This window comes from Hemibagrus wyckioides, linkage group LG02 (genome assembly GCF_019097595.1).
Source record: "Hemibagrus wyckioides isolate EC202008001 linkage group LG02, SWU_Hwy_1.0, whole genome shotgun sequence".
In the NCBI taxonomy this organism is placed as follows: Eukaryota; Metazoa; Chordata; class Actinopteri; order Siluriformes; family Bagridae; genus Hemibagrus; species Hemibagrus wyckioides.
Window position 1 is genome coordinate 85,001 of NC_080711.1, and position 16,611 is coordinate 101,611.

The 16,611-nt window shown below is 41.6% G+C and overlaps 1 protein-coding gene across 7 annotated transcripts; it reads right to left on the reverse strand.

Annotated features, from left to right (window-relative positions):
* Positions 1-4,210: 4,210 nt before the first annotated feature.
* pih1d1 (PIH1 domain containing 1) lies at positions 4,211-13,107 on the reverse strand. Of its 7 annotated transcripts, none has more exons than XM_058374052.1 (10): positions 12,669-13,102; positions 12,176-12,233; positions 10,078-10,293; positions 9,857-9,918; positions 9,698-9,779; positions 8,258-8,354; positions 4,927-4,950; positions 4,764-4,842; positions 4,411-4,554; positions 4,211-4,293 (listed from the first exon to the last, which is right to left on the reverse strand). In XM_058374052.1, the coding sequence occupies exons 1-10, from the start codon at positions 12,732-12,734 to the stop codon at positions 4,258-4,260; spliced, it is 864 nt and encodes a 287-aa protein (XP_058230035.1). In that variant the 5' UTR covers positions 12,735-13,102; the 3' UTR covers positions 4,211-4,257. The 7 variants fall into 7 exon arrangements, with proteins under 7 accessions (XP_058230035.1, XP_058230053.1, XP_058230009.1 ...); XM_058374070.1 differs by having other exon boundaries at positions 10,078-10,266; positions 12,669-13,099; XM_058374026.1 differs by lacking the exon at positions 4,211-4,293 and having other exon boundaries at positions 4,417-4,842; positions 12,669-12,771; positions 12,967-13,107.
* Positions 13,108-16,611: the final 3,504 nt, after the last annotated feature.

A 16,611-nucleotide genomic window follows, 5' to 3' on the forward strand; every position in this document is an offset into this window, starting at 1 on the left:
TCAGTGAGGTGAGGTGTCAGTGATCGGTGGAGTCAGGTCAGTGGTGGGTGAGGTCATTGAGGTGATCCTCTGTGACAGCCGTTGCGAGTGTCCATGTGTCACTGCAGATTGATGAGGTGTGAACAGGTGAGAATGTGCAGACGGCAGGAACAGACAGAGATTCGGTATCTCACACTTTCTTCAGTTTCTCTTCTTGCTTTTGTTTCCTAATCGTTTTATTTTTAAAGGCACGCTCATCCCCTTTGCACCCGGCTTTGTTTCATCACAGGGAAGATGGACGGTTCCCTGTTCTAAATTTATCTCTCATTCTAACTGGACACGTGTGTAAGAGTCTCTGAAATCATTTAGGTTCTGTGCAGGTAAGCAAAAGGTTTTGAGATGTTCCCTCAGCTCCCTAAGCTTTAATAACAGAATGTTTGTTAGATACCTGCGCTGTTGCCATACAGATCTCACTGCACTGTACTGAAGATCCAGTGCGTGTCAGCTGGAACAATTTATAGCTAGTGTGTCACACTCAGTATTTATGAAGCCCATAGTTTTCATCACCCTTAATCCACATTCTCCAGCCTTCAACACACTGATCCAGGTCTCAGTAAAGAGCTGTGTGTGATCACGGCCCTGTCGCACTGCTGCTCTCTCTCCATTATGAGCTCCACATGGCTGCTATACAGATGGAGGTACGTTTATACCACAGTTATACTATATTTACCAGAGAGAGAAGACACGGCTAGCAGTGTTTAAACACCGCTAACACATCCTTAACATCAACACATCTCAGTTTCAGAGGCTGATTCATGACAACTAATGGTTTTAAAAAATACATTTTATATCTAAGATAATGCTTGTGTAGAAAAATCAAACAGAGAAGCAGTTTGACCTGCAAAGAGTGGTCATGAAATGAATGTGTGTGTGTGTGTGTTTAATATACTGAAAGTATTTTATTAATGCAGCACCATAATCTGAAGAGTAATAGTGTTTAGGTCAGATGGTCACACTGGTCATCTGGAGATGATGATGGACTGTGTGTCAGAGCGTGATCGTGTTTCTATCTGTGGATGTGTGAAGATCCTGTCAGAAAAAAGCTGAAGGTTCGCTTCAGTCAAGGACACAAGATGAGAGCAGCTGATATTTCACAACACAATATCATTACCATGGAAAAGAATTCAGATACACAACTGTAAATGAATAATCATTATAACCACACACAGACACACCATAAGTATGTGCCCCCTGACCATTATACCTATATGTGCTTTTTCCCTGAACTGTTGTCAGAAGGTCTGTGTGTGTATGTGTGTGTGTGGAGATTCACAGTTTGGAGTCCAGTTCCTGCTCCAGCATGACCATGTCCTTGTGCAGCTCCATGAGGACATGGTGTGGAGGTGAATGTTGGAGGGAAAATTGCCCTGCACAGAGCCCTGACTCTGACTCAACCCCACTGACCACCCACTGATCCCCAGACCTCCTCAGTCTCACAAAGTCTGATCTCACTAATGACCGCTAATCCCCCCCCCCACACACACACACACACTCCAACATCTAGGAGAGTGGAGCACAGTGGATTGCACCAGCAAAGGGAATCAATCTGGAACGAGATGTTTAACAAGGACCTGTGGATGTGATGGTCAGGAGTATCTAGTGTACTCACCCATGGCATTTCAGTTCCTATTAAACTGGCAGCTGAACATGCTAATGTACTTCTCACATCACAACGGACGCTTCTCCTCTGTATCTCTCAGAGACTCTTTAGAAATGTTAAATTTATATAACAACATGATTGATTTTATTATAAAAATAGATCTTATTTAGAAATCAAAATCTGTATATTAGAGAATAATAAAGCAATCCGAGATTATAGAAACGAGAGATTAGAGAGAGGGAGAGAGAGAGAGAGAGAGAGAGAGAGAGAGAGAGAGAAAGTGTAGATTGAACAGAATGTCTTTACCTTTAGTGAGCTGTGGAGGATGTTGCTGTGAATGAGACACACACACCACACACACACACTGTGGAGATGCAGCAGTTGTTGTGGGGAACAATGGGGGTCTTTTTATACACGCAGAGTAACAGCAGCTACGGCACACGGCCACGGGCGGATTAACACAGCAGCCGGGACAGAAAGATGACCAGCACTGAGGATTACAGAGAGACAGCAGCGCTGACCTCATTCACCAAACACAGGGATGAAACCGAGGACAGCGACACTAGGACAAAAATAGAGCTGGGGTTTAAGAACAACTGTTTCCAGAAGGCAGACAATGAATTTCCTCCATAAAGACAATGAAAAGATTTTCCAGAAATCGAACATGTCCAGGAATAAAACAATGAATTACTAAGAATCAGGAAGAATACTAATATCAGAAGAACATCAAGTCACATCAGGTACATTCTGTCATGTGGATTTTTATGGAGAAGAGGCAGTAAATCATCTTAACTGGCTAAATAATAGAACATCTGTTTAATCCAAACTCGACATCTAAATGCAGATATTCAACTCGTCATTAAAGCTGTAACTGAAGTGAAAGAGTGTGAATGTCCAGTTAAAGCTGTTAGTGAGTAGAGGAGAGTGAGAGCCTCTGTGTATGTTGGAGGATCTGAGGGTGATCCCTGTGCTCTCTCCAGTCTCTGGGTCATTGATCAGAAGGTCGGAGGTTTCATTCTCAGCTCAAGTTGCCATCCTCAGGCTGCTCCGGGGGTGTGATTTCACCACAGTGAAAAGAACAATTCCTCCTGTTGTTCTGCAGTATGCGTGACAAATACTTCTTCTGCAGTCTGCAAAAGTTAAATAATAAGATGGCACAGGAATGGCTTTCACATCTGAAGATGTCTCCTTATTCTAATCGCTTTATTATAATGATAAACTCGAATCATTTTTTTGAGTGTTGAAAGTGGAAGAGTAATTAGTGGGAGAGTGAGACAGGATCACGTGCACTATGCGGGTGAAAACATGTCCTGTTCTGGAATGTTCCAGCAGGAGATCCAGTCCAACATCATGAAGTATATGATTAATAACGGCTGTAGATGAGTAATTATTTATAATCACACCATCCAGGTAACACCATCTCCCAGAAGAGGATGGATTTATTTCTCTTCATCGCTGTAGACTCCTCCTTCTGCTTCAAAGATTTAAATTCACTTCTGGATAAATTTTTGTAACATCAAGATACATACTTATATGATAGTCCACTAGGTGGTCATCTGGCTAAAGACTCAGGGTTAGGGATTATGGGTTAGGGGGCTGTGTTAGATTTAGGGGGTTAGGTGTTAGGGTTAGGGGTTGAGTTAGTACACTGGTAATCACCCTGAAGATAATCGTAAGCATCATCTGATTATTTCAGCAGTATCAGTAGCTGTTGTTCGTAGTTGATTACAGCAGAGATTCAAATGATTTCACGAGACAAAAAAGTCTCCTCGATCCTGACTGATGAGGTTTTTAATGTCAGGTGGTAGGACTGAGTTGTGTTGGTTTGGGTGGTTTCTTGTTTCAGTTGCAGGTTTTGGTGATTGGGGCGTGACTTGAGCGCTCCTGATGCTCATCATAGCGCTTATTTAACTATGGTGTGAGAGTTCTTCGAGGCCGCTGCTCCACTGTTGTTTGGGCAGTTTGCCAGAGCTGCACTCCAATCTTGTGGTGTTATATTTTGTTCCACATTCCCTTGCATTTTGATTTAATTGACTATTGTCCTGGTTATGTTTTGGTCAATTTTTGTTATAATAAATATTTTGTTAAAGTTATTCCATCGTGTCGCCCTTAATCTTACATCTTTGAGTCTGACACTCAGGAACTCTCAGGGTCTGACACTCAGGAACTCTCAGGGTCTGACACTCAGGAACTCTCAGGGTCTGACACTCAGGAACTGCGGGTCTGCATCACAGGAGTCCACAGAGTGTACTTTACAGTATCTCCTCATCAAAGCCCTGATCACACTCACTGGTCATCAGACAGGAAGAGTGACTGAGCCATCAGGAGGAGTGTCCAGATAAACAGAACTATTAATTCAATTGGAAATGACCAGAAACTGCTGTTTAAAATAAAGCTGAGGTTTGAGTTTGGGATCAATGATAAAATGTGTAAAGCAGTTCCTAACACCATGATAACTGACTCCTAACCACACCAGGTGTTATAATGTGTTATAATGCCTGTGTTCATCATCCTGTAGTGTGTGTATTAGAGGATTACATTAATTACAAATAAAAAAGTTCAACACTCTCATTATACAAAATATAGATGTTTTATTAGAAATAAGTGTGATGGTGGATTTAGGAAGAGATCACCGGCATGGTCACGGTCAGGACCTGAGGAAAAAAAACAGAAGAAGATGCAAAAACATTCACTGATATTTCCACACAAGTGTTTCAGTAAATAATCTTCACACAGTTCCTTAAAAATGTGTACGTGTGTGTGTGTGTTACCTGTGTGTCAGTGTTGTACTGAGCTCCACTGTTCTCCTGATTGATGAGAAAGGGAAGGAAAATGTCCAGGTGGAAGAGAGAGGGACGAGTGTTTAATACCAACCTGTCCTCTCCTACATCCAGCAGCAAAGACCGACCAGACGCCTGAGAGAGACAGACAGTCAGGTGGACAGACAGACAGACAGGACAGGAGAGAGACAGACAGGCAGAAAGACAGACAGAGACAAGAGGGGAGACAGACAGGAGGGGAGAGACAAACAGACAGGAGGGGAGAGACAGAGACAGGCAGGAGTAGAGACAGACAGGAAGAGAGACTGTGAGTTCAGTCTGTGTATATAGCTGCAGTCACTCACCACACCAGGCAGCTGAACCTCCGCAATCAAATACTCCACCTGACCAACAGGGGGCTCCACAACTAAACACACCTGCGGCCTGAGAACACACAACAGTTCAACATTCAACTGTTTTGTTATACACACACAAACACACACAAACACACACACAAGCAAACCTTACCTCCTCATGGTGGACTGAATCTCCCTGTGAAGGAAACAACAGCAGAGTTACTCAGAGGTCTGTATAACATAGCGTATAAAGTTTACAGTTCCTGTTAAACACACCGAACAATAGAGTACCACACACACACACACACACACACACACACACACACACAGAGCGCTGTGAGTCATTTCCTGCTCTACACGTTCATCAGAATAGATGCGTGTAAGAAAGAAACTGGGAGTGTCTACTGGATTCTAACTGGGAAACTGGGAGTGTCTACTGGAATCTAACGACTTTCATCAATTTAATATTGATGATATTAATATAGGGTTGCAAAATTCTGGGAATTTTCAAGGCTGGAAATGTTCCATGGGAATTAACAGAAATTAATGGAAATAAACTGGGAATTAATGGGAATATGGGAATAAACTGGGAATTAATGGGAATATGGGAATAAACTGGGAATTAATGGGAATATGGGAATAAACTGGGAATTAATGGGAATATGGGAATAAACTGGGAATTTGCAAAATTGCAGGTCAGCCTATAACAGGGAACTTAAATGTAGTTTTAAGAAAAATAAAAAAAATATCTTGCAGAATAATCTTGGTTAAAATTTCTCCCCTGTATATTCCTCAATGCACTCTGCATTCCTCCATAACATGCACTGGTCATTTCTTCAATCCTGCACACAAAATCATTCCAGAACATGTCCATCTTGGTGCGTCCCCCTATTGTCCAGGCTCTGACCATCACAGGAATATTGAAGCCACAGTTCTGCATTCGAACCCGTAGATTACAGTTTTGAATGTATTTTTTTTTGTAAGGGAAAGGGTGAGGGATGCTTTCATTTTACAGCAAACAGAAGGAAATGTTTTTTTTTTGTTTTTGTGTTGTACTTACAATTAAATCAATCATTAAGTCAAAAATCTCATTTCTGTATTATTTCTGTTTATATTTCTGTTTGTATATACAGTTTATATAAATTCCCCCAAATTTCTAAATAATTTAAATAAATTCCCATAAATTCCTGTTAAGCTTCCAACTTGGAATATTTCCAAAATTCCCAAGATGAAGTTTCCGTGGAATTTTTTCAGAAATTTACCGGAACTTTTCCGCCCCTTTGCAACCTCACAAATAACTCAAACTTTAATGAAGACTTTTAAACAATCAGCTTAATATCTTAATGTCTGTGAAAAGCCAGGTGTGTGTCCTGTTGGTCAGGTGTGTGTCCTGTTGGCCAGGTGTGTGTCCTGTTGGCCAGGTGTGTGTCCTGTTGGTCAGGTGTGTGTCCTGTTGGCCAGGTGTGTGTCCTGTTGGCCAGGTGTGTGTCCTGTTGGCCAGGTGTGTGTCCTGTTGGTCAGGTGTGTGTCCTGTTGGCCAGGTGTGTGTCCTGTTGGCCAGGTGTGTGTCCTGTTGGTCAGGTGTGTGTCCTGTTGGTCAGGTGTGTGTCCTGTTGGCCAGGTGTGTGTCCTGTTGGCCAGGTGTGTGTCCTGTTGGTCAGGTGTGTGTCCTGTTGGCCAGGTGTGTGTCCTGTTGGCCAGGTGTGTGTCCTGTTGGCCAGGTGTGTGTCCTGTTGGCCAGGTGTGTGTCCTGTTGGCCAGGTGTGTGTCCTGTGTCCTAGCTTTTACAATTCAGTTTTATTTATTTTGACAATTCACTGTCACAAAAGTAGCTTTACAGACGTCTAGAAATTCAGGAGATAAATTCTACATTTATTCCTAATTTAATCATTTGTAATGTCCTGAAAAAGAAAGAAACCACTAAAGCATGAATAACCAGACAGGGAACAGGTCAGTCGAGCAGGACAGAGCTTTGAGGACACAGCATTAAGAACAGAGCTTTGAGGTTTTTTTCCTCAAACCTCCAGCAACCTCCACAGGTCAGGGTGAAGGTTTCACAGTCCAGTGTTCAAAGAAGTCTTTAAGAGCAAAAATATCGCCATGATGATGACTGTGAATGTTCTCATGACTGAAAAAAGTGCAGTTTGAACTCAAGTTTCTAACAAACCGTTAATAACTTCAGTTCAATCAAATTAAAACTCCCACTCTGTGTTTATAATGATTTATAATCCCACTCTCGGTGTTTATAATGATTTATAATCCCACTCTCGGTGTTTATAATGATTTATAATCCCACTCTCGGTGTTTATAATGATTTATAATCCCACTCTCGGTGTTTATAATGATTTATAATCCCACTCTCGGTGTTTATAATGATTTATAATCCCACTCTCGGTGTTTATAATGATTTATAATCCCACTCTCGGTGTTTATAATGATTTATAATCCCACTCTCGGTGTTTATAATGATTTATAATCCCACTCTCGGTGTTTATAATGATTTATAATCCCACTCTCGGTGTTTATAATGATTTATAATCCCACTCTCGGTGTTTATAATGATTTATAATCCCACTCTCGGTGTTTATAATGATTTATAATCCCACTCTCGGTGTTTATAATGATTTATAATCCCACTCTCGGTGTTTATAATGATTTATAATCCCACTCTCGGTGTTTATAATGATTTATAATCCCACTCTCGGTGTTTATAATGATTTATAATCCCACTCTCGGTGTTTATAATGATTTATAATCCCACTCTCGGTGTTTATAATGATTTATAATCCCACTCTCTGGTGTCACCCAGATGTGGATGAGGTTTCAGTCTGGTTCCTCTACAGGTTTCTTCCTCATGTCATGTCAGGGAGGTTTTCCTCACCAGCATCACCTCTAACTCTCTCACTAGGGATAAATGTATATTTTAAAAATGACCTTTGTTAAAGCTGCTTTGTTACACTGTCCATTGTTAAAATAAAATAAAACTGAATTGAATTTTGAAACCCGGAACAGATCTTTCCTGATGATGGAGCTCATGATGGTAGCAGCAGAATAAATTCTCTAAAAATATGTGCAATAACACTATATTTACTTGTTACCACCCTACATCTCATCTTATTCTATTTTATTCTATTCTATTCGTACAATTTATATTATTTTTTATGTAAATATGTGTATTTCTATTTGTTATCCTATTTTTATTTATTTATTGTCTGTGTATTTCTGTTGTTTCTGTGCACTGGAGCTTAAAACAAACACTAAAACAAATTCTGTGTATGCGCAAAAATACTTGGCAATAAAGCTCTTTCTGATTCTGATCATTTACAGAGACGTGGATGTGATGGAACTGTGAGCCTGCAGGAGAAATCTCCCAGCAACTGATAGGAAGTTTTCTAAAACAGGAAAAGCTTCTGCTCTCAAATCCTGCTGTATTCAGTGTAGAGCAAAAGAAGTGACCTTGCTGTTCAAGAGGAGTTTATAAGACATTTATAACACAGACTTACTCTGACCCAATCTCCTGGATGACCGGCTTGCTTTTCGTTCGAATGTTCTGGTCCGACACTGAGCCCATGAACTTCCTGTTTTTCAAAATCTTTATGTCTAAATGGAAAAACACAGGATTGTTATTCATTAATATACCTTTTGGGCCACACCGGGATAAACACATCACAGGGATGCATTTTAGCGGTAATCTACGCTAATAAACTAGAAATAAATCAAATCAGTGTTAGTGTGAGTCAGTAATAATAACCTCCAATGAAAGAGAGAATCTTAAAGCTTCCAGTGTCTTTAAACCCATTGCTTTAATTTAGCACATGATGAAGAACCTGGAGAAATGATTTCCTGCCTCTTTCTGACCTGAAGGTGGCTCATTTCAGAACTCCAGCACTTTTCATATTAACAGTGTCAGTGGACATGATGATTCTGTCCACTACAGACAGCTCAGTTCCTTGGTGAAAAGCTTAAGGCGATGCAGGTGGACACCAGCACAACCTCCAGGATTACTGACCAGCTGACAGCTAGACCCCAGTTTGATGGAACTCTGACGAACACTCCATGAGGAAGAGTTCTGTGTTCTTTTGTGTCCACACTGCACCTCAAAAGCCAGAGGCTGTACTGTAGACGGGTGTGTAAGTGGAGGTCAGAGCTGACCACTTTGTTCAGTGCTGTGGAAGGAACCACCTACAGCCCAACCTGCCCAAGACAAAGGAGATGGTGGAGGACTTTAGAAGTTCTTCACATTCCACCACACTGTGTGTATTATTTTTTTTTCTTATGGACACACTCCACTGAGATTCTGAGGGTCAGCACCTGAGGGTCAGCACCTGCACAAAACCACTAAGCACTTCATTTTGACCTTATACTCTTCTTATGTACAAAGTTCAATGCTGTGTGTGTCTGTGTGTGTGTCTGTTTGTGTGTGTCTGTGTGTGTGTCTGTTTGTGTGTGTCCGTTTGTGTGTGTGTCCATGTGTGTGTGTCTGTTTGTGTGTGTCCATGTGTGTGTGTCTGTTTGTGTGTGTCCATGTGCGTGTGTGTGTCCATGTGAGTGTTTGTGTGTGTGTGTTAGTATGTGTGTGTGTGTGTGTCTGTGTGTGTATACGTGTGTGTGTGTGTCCGTGTGTGTGTTAGTGTGTGTGTGTGTGTGTGTCTGTTTGTGTGTGTCCGTTTGTGTGTGTGTGTGTGTCCATGTGCGTGTGTTTGTGTGTGAGTTAGTATGTGTGTGTGTGTGTCTGTGTGTGTGTGTGTCTGTTTGTGTGTGTCTGTGTGTGTGTGTGTGTCTGTTTGTGTGTGTGTCTGTTTGTGTGTGTCTGTGTGTGTGTGTGTGTCTGTTTGTGTGTGTCTGTGTGTGTGTGTGTGTCTGTTTGTGTGTGTGTCTGTTTGTGTGTGTCTGTGTGTGTGTGTGTGTCTGTTTGTGTGTGTGTCTGTTTGTGTGTGTGTGACCTCTGTTTAACTGCAGCTTGTATTTATTCTCCAGTCCCTCCAGTGACACTGCAATCACAAACTGCTGGAACAACGGATCCTTCTGGAACATAAACACACATTATTATTATTATTATTATTATTGTTGTTGTTGTTGTTGTTGTTGTTGTTATAACTCACCTGACATTTCTGGAAAAACTCGTCATTAATGACAACATCGTAAACTGTGCAGCTGTTTGAACCTGCAGAAGAAAAATAAGAATATCTGAAGGAGATTGGGGAAATAAACCAGAAAATAAATATTTTACTGCTAAAGAGACACACAGAACAGAATCCCCTCTGAGGTTGGTGCTGATGGAGGAGATTAAACAGGAAGTGGTTGAGGAACAGGAAACACTCACTGTTGTCCAGTTCAGTGTGAGCCTCACCGAGACTCATGGGAACTTTATATGCTGTAGGATCATCTGAGTCCAACAGATCTACCAGGGAATCATGGGAAATGAGTGGAGGGGGCGGGACTTCAGCTGACTGACAGATGTTCACAAAGACTTTCTGCTCCTCTGCTAGAGAGAATGTCTTCACACACACACCTGAGGAGCAGATACACACACACACACCTTTAATACACAACACACACACCAAACACCATTAATACACAAACACACACCAAACACTATTAATACACAAACACACACCAAACACAATTAATACACAAACACACACCAAACACAATTAATACACAAACACACACCAAACACAATTAATACACAAACACACACCAAACACACCAAACACCATTAATACACAAACACACACCAAACACCATTAATACACAAACACACACCAAACACCTTTAATACACAAACACACACACCAAACACCATTAATACACAAACACACACCAAACACCTTTAATACACAAACACACACACCAAACACCATTAATACACAAACACACACCAAACACCATTAATACACAAACACACACACCAAACACCATTAATACACAAACACACACCAAACACCATTAATACACAAACACAGACCAAACACCTTTAATACACACACACACACACCAAACACCATTAATACACAAACACACACCAAACACCTTTAATACACAAACACACACCAAACACCTTTAATACACAAACACACACACACACACCAAACACCATTAATACACAAACACACACCAAACACCATTAATACACAAACACACACCAAACACCATTAATACACAAACACACACACACACACACCAAACACCATTAATACACAAACACACACACCAAACACCATTAATACACAAACACACACCAAACACCTTTAATACACACACACACACCAAACACCATTAATACACAAACACACACCAAACACCTTTAATACACAAACACACACACCAAACACCATTAATACACAAACACACACCAAACACCATTAATACACAAACACAGACCAAACACCTTTAATGCACAAACACACACACACACCAAACACCATTAATACACAAACACACACCAAACACCTTTAATACACAAACACACACCAAACACCTTTAATACACAAACACACACACCAAACACCATTAATACACAAACACAGACCAAACACCTTTAATACACACACACACCAAACACCATTAATACACAAACACACACCAAACACCTTTAATACACAAACACACACACACCAAACACCATTAATACACACACACACCAAACACCATTAATACACAAACACACACCAAACACCTTTAATACACAAACACACAAACACACACCAAACACCTTTAATACACAAACACACACACCAAACACCATTAATACACAAACACACACCAAACACCATTAATACACAAACACACACCAAACACCTTTAATACACAAACACACACACACACACACCAAACACCATTAATACACAAACACACACACCAAACACCATTAATACACAAACACACACCAAACACCTTTAATACACAAACACACACACCAAACACCATTAATACACAAACACAGACCAAACACCTTTAATGCACAAACACACACACACACCAAACACCATTAATACACAAACACACACCAAACACCTTTAATACACAAACACACAAACACACACCAAACACCTTTAATACACAAACACACACACACCAAACACCATTAATACACAAACACACACCAAACACCATTAATACACAAACACACACCAAACACCATTAATACACAAACACACACCAAACACCATTAATACACAAACACACACACACATCAAACACCTAATTACCACAACCTCACATTACACACACCTAAATGGGCCTGGACGTGCGAGTGGACATGAACCTCTGAGCTAACTGTTCAATTACAGAGGCTCATTAAACACCTCTGATGCAGAAACACCACTTCCTCACACACACACACACTCTCTCACACACACAGACACACTCTCACACACACACAGACACACTCTCACACAGACACACTCACACACACACACCTGGCTGTGGTCGGATGGATTTTGAGGGCATGGTGTCAGTCGGAGTTTGTCTCACGGTCTAAAAATAAAAGAGACACAAATTAGTGATAAAATAAAATCCCATCATGCCACATTGAGGAGAAAGATCAGACTGCCCTGAGCTGACCGCACATCCACTGTAACTCAAATCATCACTGTTTCCAATCGTGTTGAGCAGAAAAGCATCTTAGAACACACAACACATCATGCATGAGATACAACAGCAGAACATCTTAGCAGGTTTCTCGCCTATCAGGCTACAGTGGACACACTCACTGACCAGTGTGTGTGTGTGTGTGTGTGTGTGTGTGTGTGTGTGTGTGAGAGTGAGAGAGAGAGAGAGAGAGAGAGAGAGAGAGAGAGACTGTGTGAGAGAGTGTTTGACACTCTGTGTGTGTGTGTGGTATGACCTGGGAGTGGTGAGTGTTATTAATGAGTGTTATTAATGAGTGTTATTAATGAGTGTTATTAACACCTGCAGCAGGTTATAGAGCTCCTCTTCCTGCAGCTCGGCTCGGAGCAGTGACGTGTCCGTTTCCATGGTAACACCGCCGCTAAAAACACTGCGCTAGGTTAAGCTAGTAAAGATATATACCCCAAAATAAATAAATAAACGTTGTTTCGTACACAACAGTACAATTTTTCTTAATTATAAATTACCCCTGCCCACACACACACTCAGTTAGCAGCCTAGCTAACCACTTAGCATACAGTAATGCTAACTTATATTAGAAGGAAAATGTCGAACTTTACAGTAAATCAACACAACAAACCAGCTCTGTGTGTTCTGCTTAAACTAACACACAATCCACTGCAGGGATTTAACACACACTTACACACACACTTACACACACACTTACACACACCGCTAACACATACACAGACACAATATAAACTTCCGGGTCTGAAATGCCCGGTTTTCAAAATAAAAGTTTGGGGGGGGGGGTTTCTCTCTCTCTCTCTCTCTCTCTCTCTCTTTCTTTCTCTCTCGCTATTTCTGTATTTCTATTTTCGGCACTAAAGTGCAGTTTTTTCCATTTTAGATCTCAGAATATTTATACACTTGTAATTGGGCGTTATTCCTGGGTTCGCCTAAACACTTACGAACTAAGAAATGAAATAATGAAACTTTGTGGTTCCAACACAACCTTTATTTCTGTGCTGCACATCTCCAGAAAACTCTTAAAACACTGCCCGAAAACTCAAGTATCTTGTGTGCATGTACACTTGCCTACCTACAGCAAGTCCAGAAGGGAAAAATGCCTTCACACACACATATACAAAATGAATATTAAACATCTATAATTACTTTAAAAAGAATAACTATTAAGTCTGTTACATACGTCCCCCCCTTACAAAATAAACGTCCCGTTTATAATCAAAACAAGAATGATGGTAACAGTCAACAGTCAATAAACGTTTGTGCACATTAACACATAACATTAAGTACAGCACAAAAGTAAGCTCGTTCTTCTACTTTTTTTTTTTTTTTTGGAACATTTAGTCAACACAGTACAACAATATTTTTCCTAATTGCAATCACTTCTTGTTGGTTTCTCTTTGTGTGTGTAATACAAAACTCAAAAGTCCTTCAAATGAGCAGGAGGTTTACAAGTCCTCCCAGCCCTACTCACGCTCGGCTCAGACCACCTCAAAGAACCAACTGGATTAGATGAAGCACTCAGATCTTCCTGGTGAGGACTGCCATCAGCCACACCAGAAACATCCAACTCCATGGAAGAGAATGTTGACATAAGAGGATCAGAGACATCAGACAAAACCTGATTTTGTGAAAGTGAAGGAACAGGCAATGTGTAAGGCCGCAACCTGTTATAATGCACTACCTGTGTTCTCTCACTAGAATCCGAAGGATTAACAATCTGGTAATTCAGCCCCCGTTCTCCAGAGGAATCCATGACTTTTTCAACTTTGTATGGTCCCTTCCAACGGGGTGCCAGCTTCATGCGGCTTGTCACTGGATCGTTAAGCCACACTAAGGCACCTACGGCATAAGGCTGGTGATGCAGTCCATCGTTATGGTACAGTTTCTGAGGGTCATGATCTGCATCATTGTGCATCTGTGCACTGCTAAAGGCAGAGTCCAGTCTAGTCAACATGGAGGAAACAAACTCAGCATGAGATCCTGCTATCCGTGAAAAAGAAATATTGGATAACAGCACATCCACTGGGACTCGTGCTTCCCATCCATGAGTCAAAAAGTACGGTGTGAAACGAGTGCTGGAGTGGGGCGAAGTGTTATACGCAAAAGCTACATACTTCACATAATCATCCCACTCCCCCCCATGGGTTAAAAGAGTCTTAGCCAGTTGGTCATTCAAAGTCCTATTAAAGCGTTCAATCATACCGTCTGACTGTGGATGGTAGGGAGTGGTGCGTGTTTTCTTTATATGCAACAGACGGCAGAGGTTTTGAACCACCTCCGCCTCAAACTGGCGGCCCTGATCTGAATGTAAAGTTTCTGCAACACCATGAATCAATACATAGTCCTCAAACAGGCATTGTGCGACAGTCTGCGCTGACTGATTGGGTAAAGCATACAAATTGACAAATTTAGTAAAGTAGTCCTCAACCACTAACACATATCTGTTTCCTTTTGTGGTCACAGGCAGCTAAGATGTCCATAGCTACTCTATCGAATGGCCGGGCTGACAGGGACCCACCTATAGGGGCATTATGGGAAGGAACAGGACCACGACGAGTCTGACATATCTTACACTGTTCACACCATGCTTTAATGTCCCTGTACATGGAAGGCCAGTAGCAAAACTGTCTCGCCCATTCCCACACACTCTCAGAAGAGAAGTGGGCTGAAGTTGGGGCTCCATGCAGCTGCAAAAGAATTTCAGAGGTCATAGCAAAAGGAACAACCACTTGAACTATAGGATCACCTGTGAAGGAACAGACTACAGAGCGACACAACAGCCCATCAATGATTGAGAGCCGACTGAACTCAGTCCACAACTTCCGTAAACACTTGGACACTCCTCTGAGCTTTCTACTGGATGGTCTTTGTGACTGCGCAACCCAGACCGAAACAGTTTCAATATCTGGGTCAGCTTGCTGCATAACCTTAAAGTTAGACAAATCACAGGATAAAGCTAATAGGGAAAACCTGCAGTCTGAATTGTCCATCGAGCTCACAACAGTCTCTCTCTCTGCGGAGTCAGTGAACTCAGTAGGGCAGGAAATATCAGCACTGGGTTGATTAGAACTCACGACATTCACTTCAACAACCTCATCACCACCAGACTCCACTGCACTCAAGCCAGTTGTATCAGGGCATCGAGAGAGTGCATCTGCATTCCTGTGACACTGTGCATCTTTATGAACAATGGTCCAATTCAGGGGGTCAAGCTCCAGCTCAAGCTTCCTCTCCTTCCTGTTGGGTCATCATCAATAGACATACGCCGAAGCGCCAAGAGTGGATGATGGTCTGTAATAATGGTAAAAGCAGTAAGTCCAATGTAATGTCTGAATTCCCTCACTGCCCATACAATAGCCCACAGTTCACAATCAAATGTAGACCAACACCTCTGTGTGGAGTTCAATGACCAACTGGCATACGCAACTACATGCTCAAGTCCATTCCTCTCTTGGGCTAAAACTGAACCCACGGCCGAATTTGAGGCATCTGTGTAGATTTTAAAAGGCAGGCTAAAGTCGGGCAGCATCATTACAGGTTCAGATGACAACACGCCTTTCAGAAGTTTGAATGCCCTTTCACTCTGCAGTCCATACTGTCGGAACTCAGAGCCCCCTCCGAGTGGACATATCACAGGGTGGAATTTTGTCTGTATCTATTACTCTTAGCTTTCCCAATAACCTCCACAATCTATAAAACTTAGCCGAAATAAAAGAGATCTCAGTCAACAGATGAGAAGAAGCGGGTTTCTTTATTCAGTCATGCAGTCAACAACATGCACATCTGAAGAGAGCAGCTGGTCTTCCAAACCCCGAAAAGTCCCCTCTACTTATACCCCAGGCGCCCCGGGGCGCCTCCTTTTCTCTAATTTAAATATTTCCAGCAATTTCCCATTATATTCAGTGTATGGCTACTTTAGTCCCTCCTTCCTTAGTTTACATATGTTTTCCCAGTTCCCATTATTTTCGCATTTGTCCCGATACCGCCCCTAAATTGATACCATCCTCTCCTCGATGACGTCAATTTTCCTCCTCACCAGTTCCCCTTATTTTTAGGCTAAGTCAACCATTTTTATAAAAATTGGCGCTTACTTATAGGCGCCACTTCCTTATTGACTTCATTTGACCATCACCTCTTAAAGGTGCTTCCTCGGCTCATCCTGACCTCGCGCGTTGCCCTCCACAACAATGTGTAAGTACCTTGCTCTCTTCCTCTATGTCATGATGACTTTTCTCTCCACCTACTTGATCTAAGT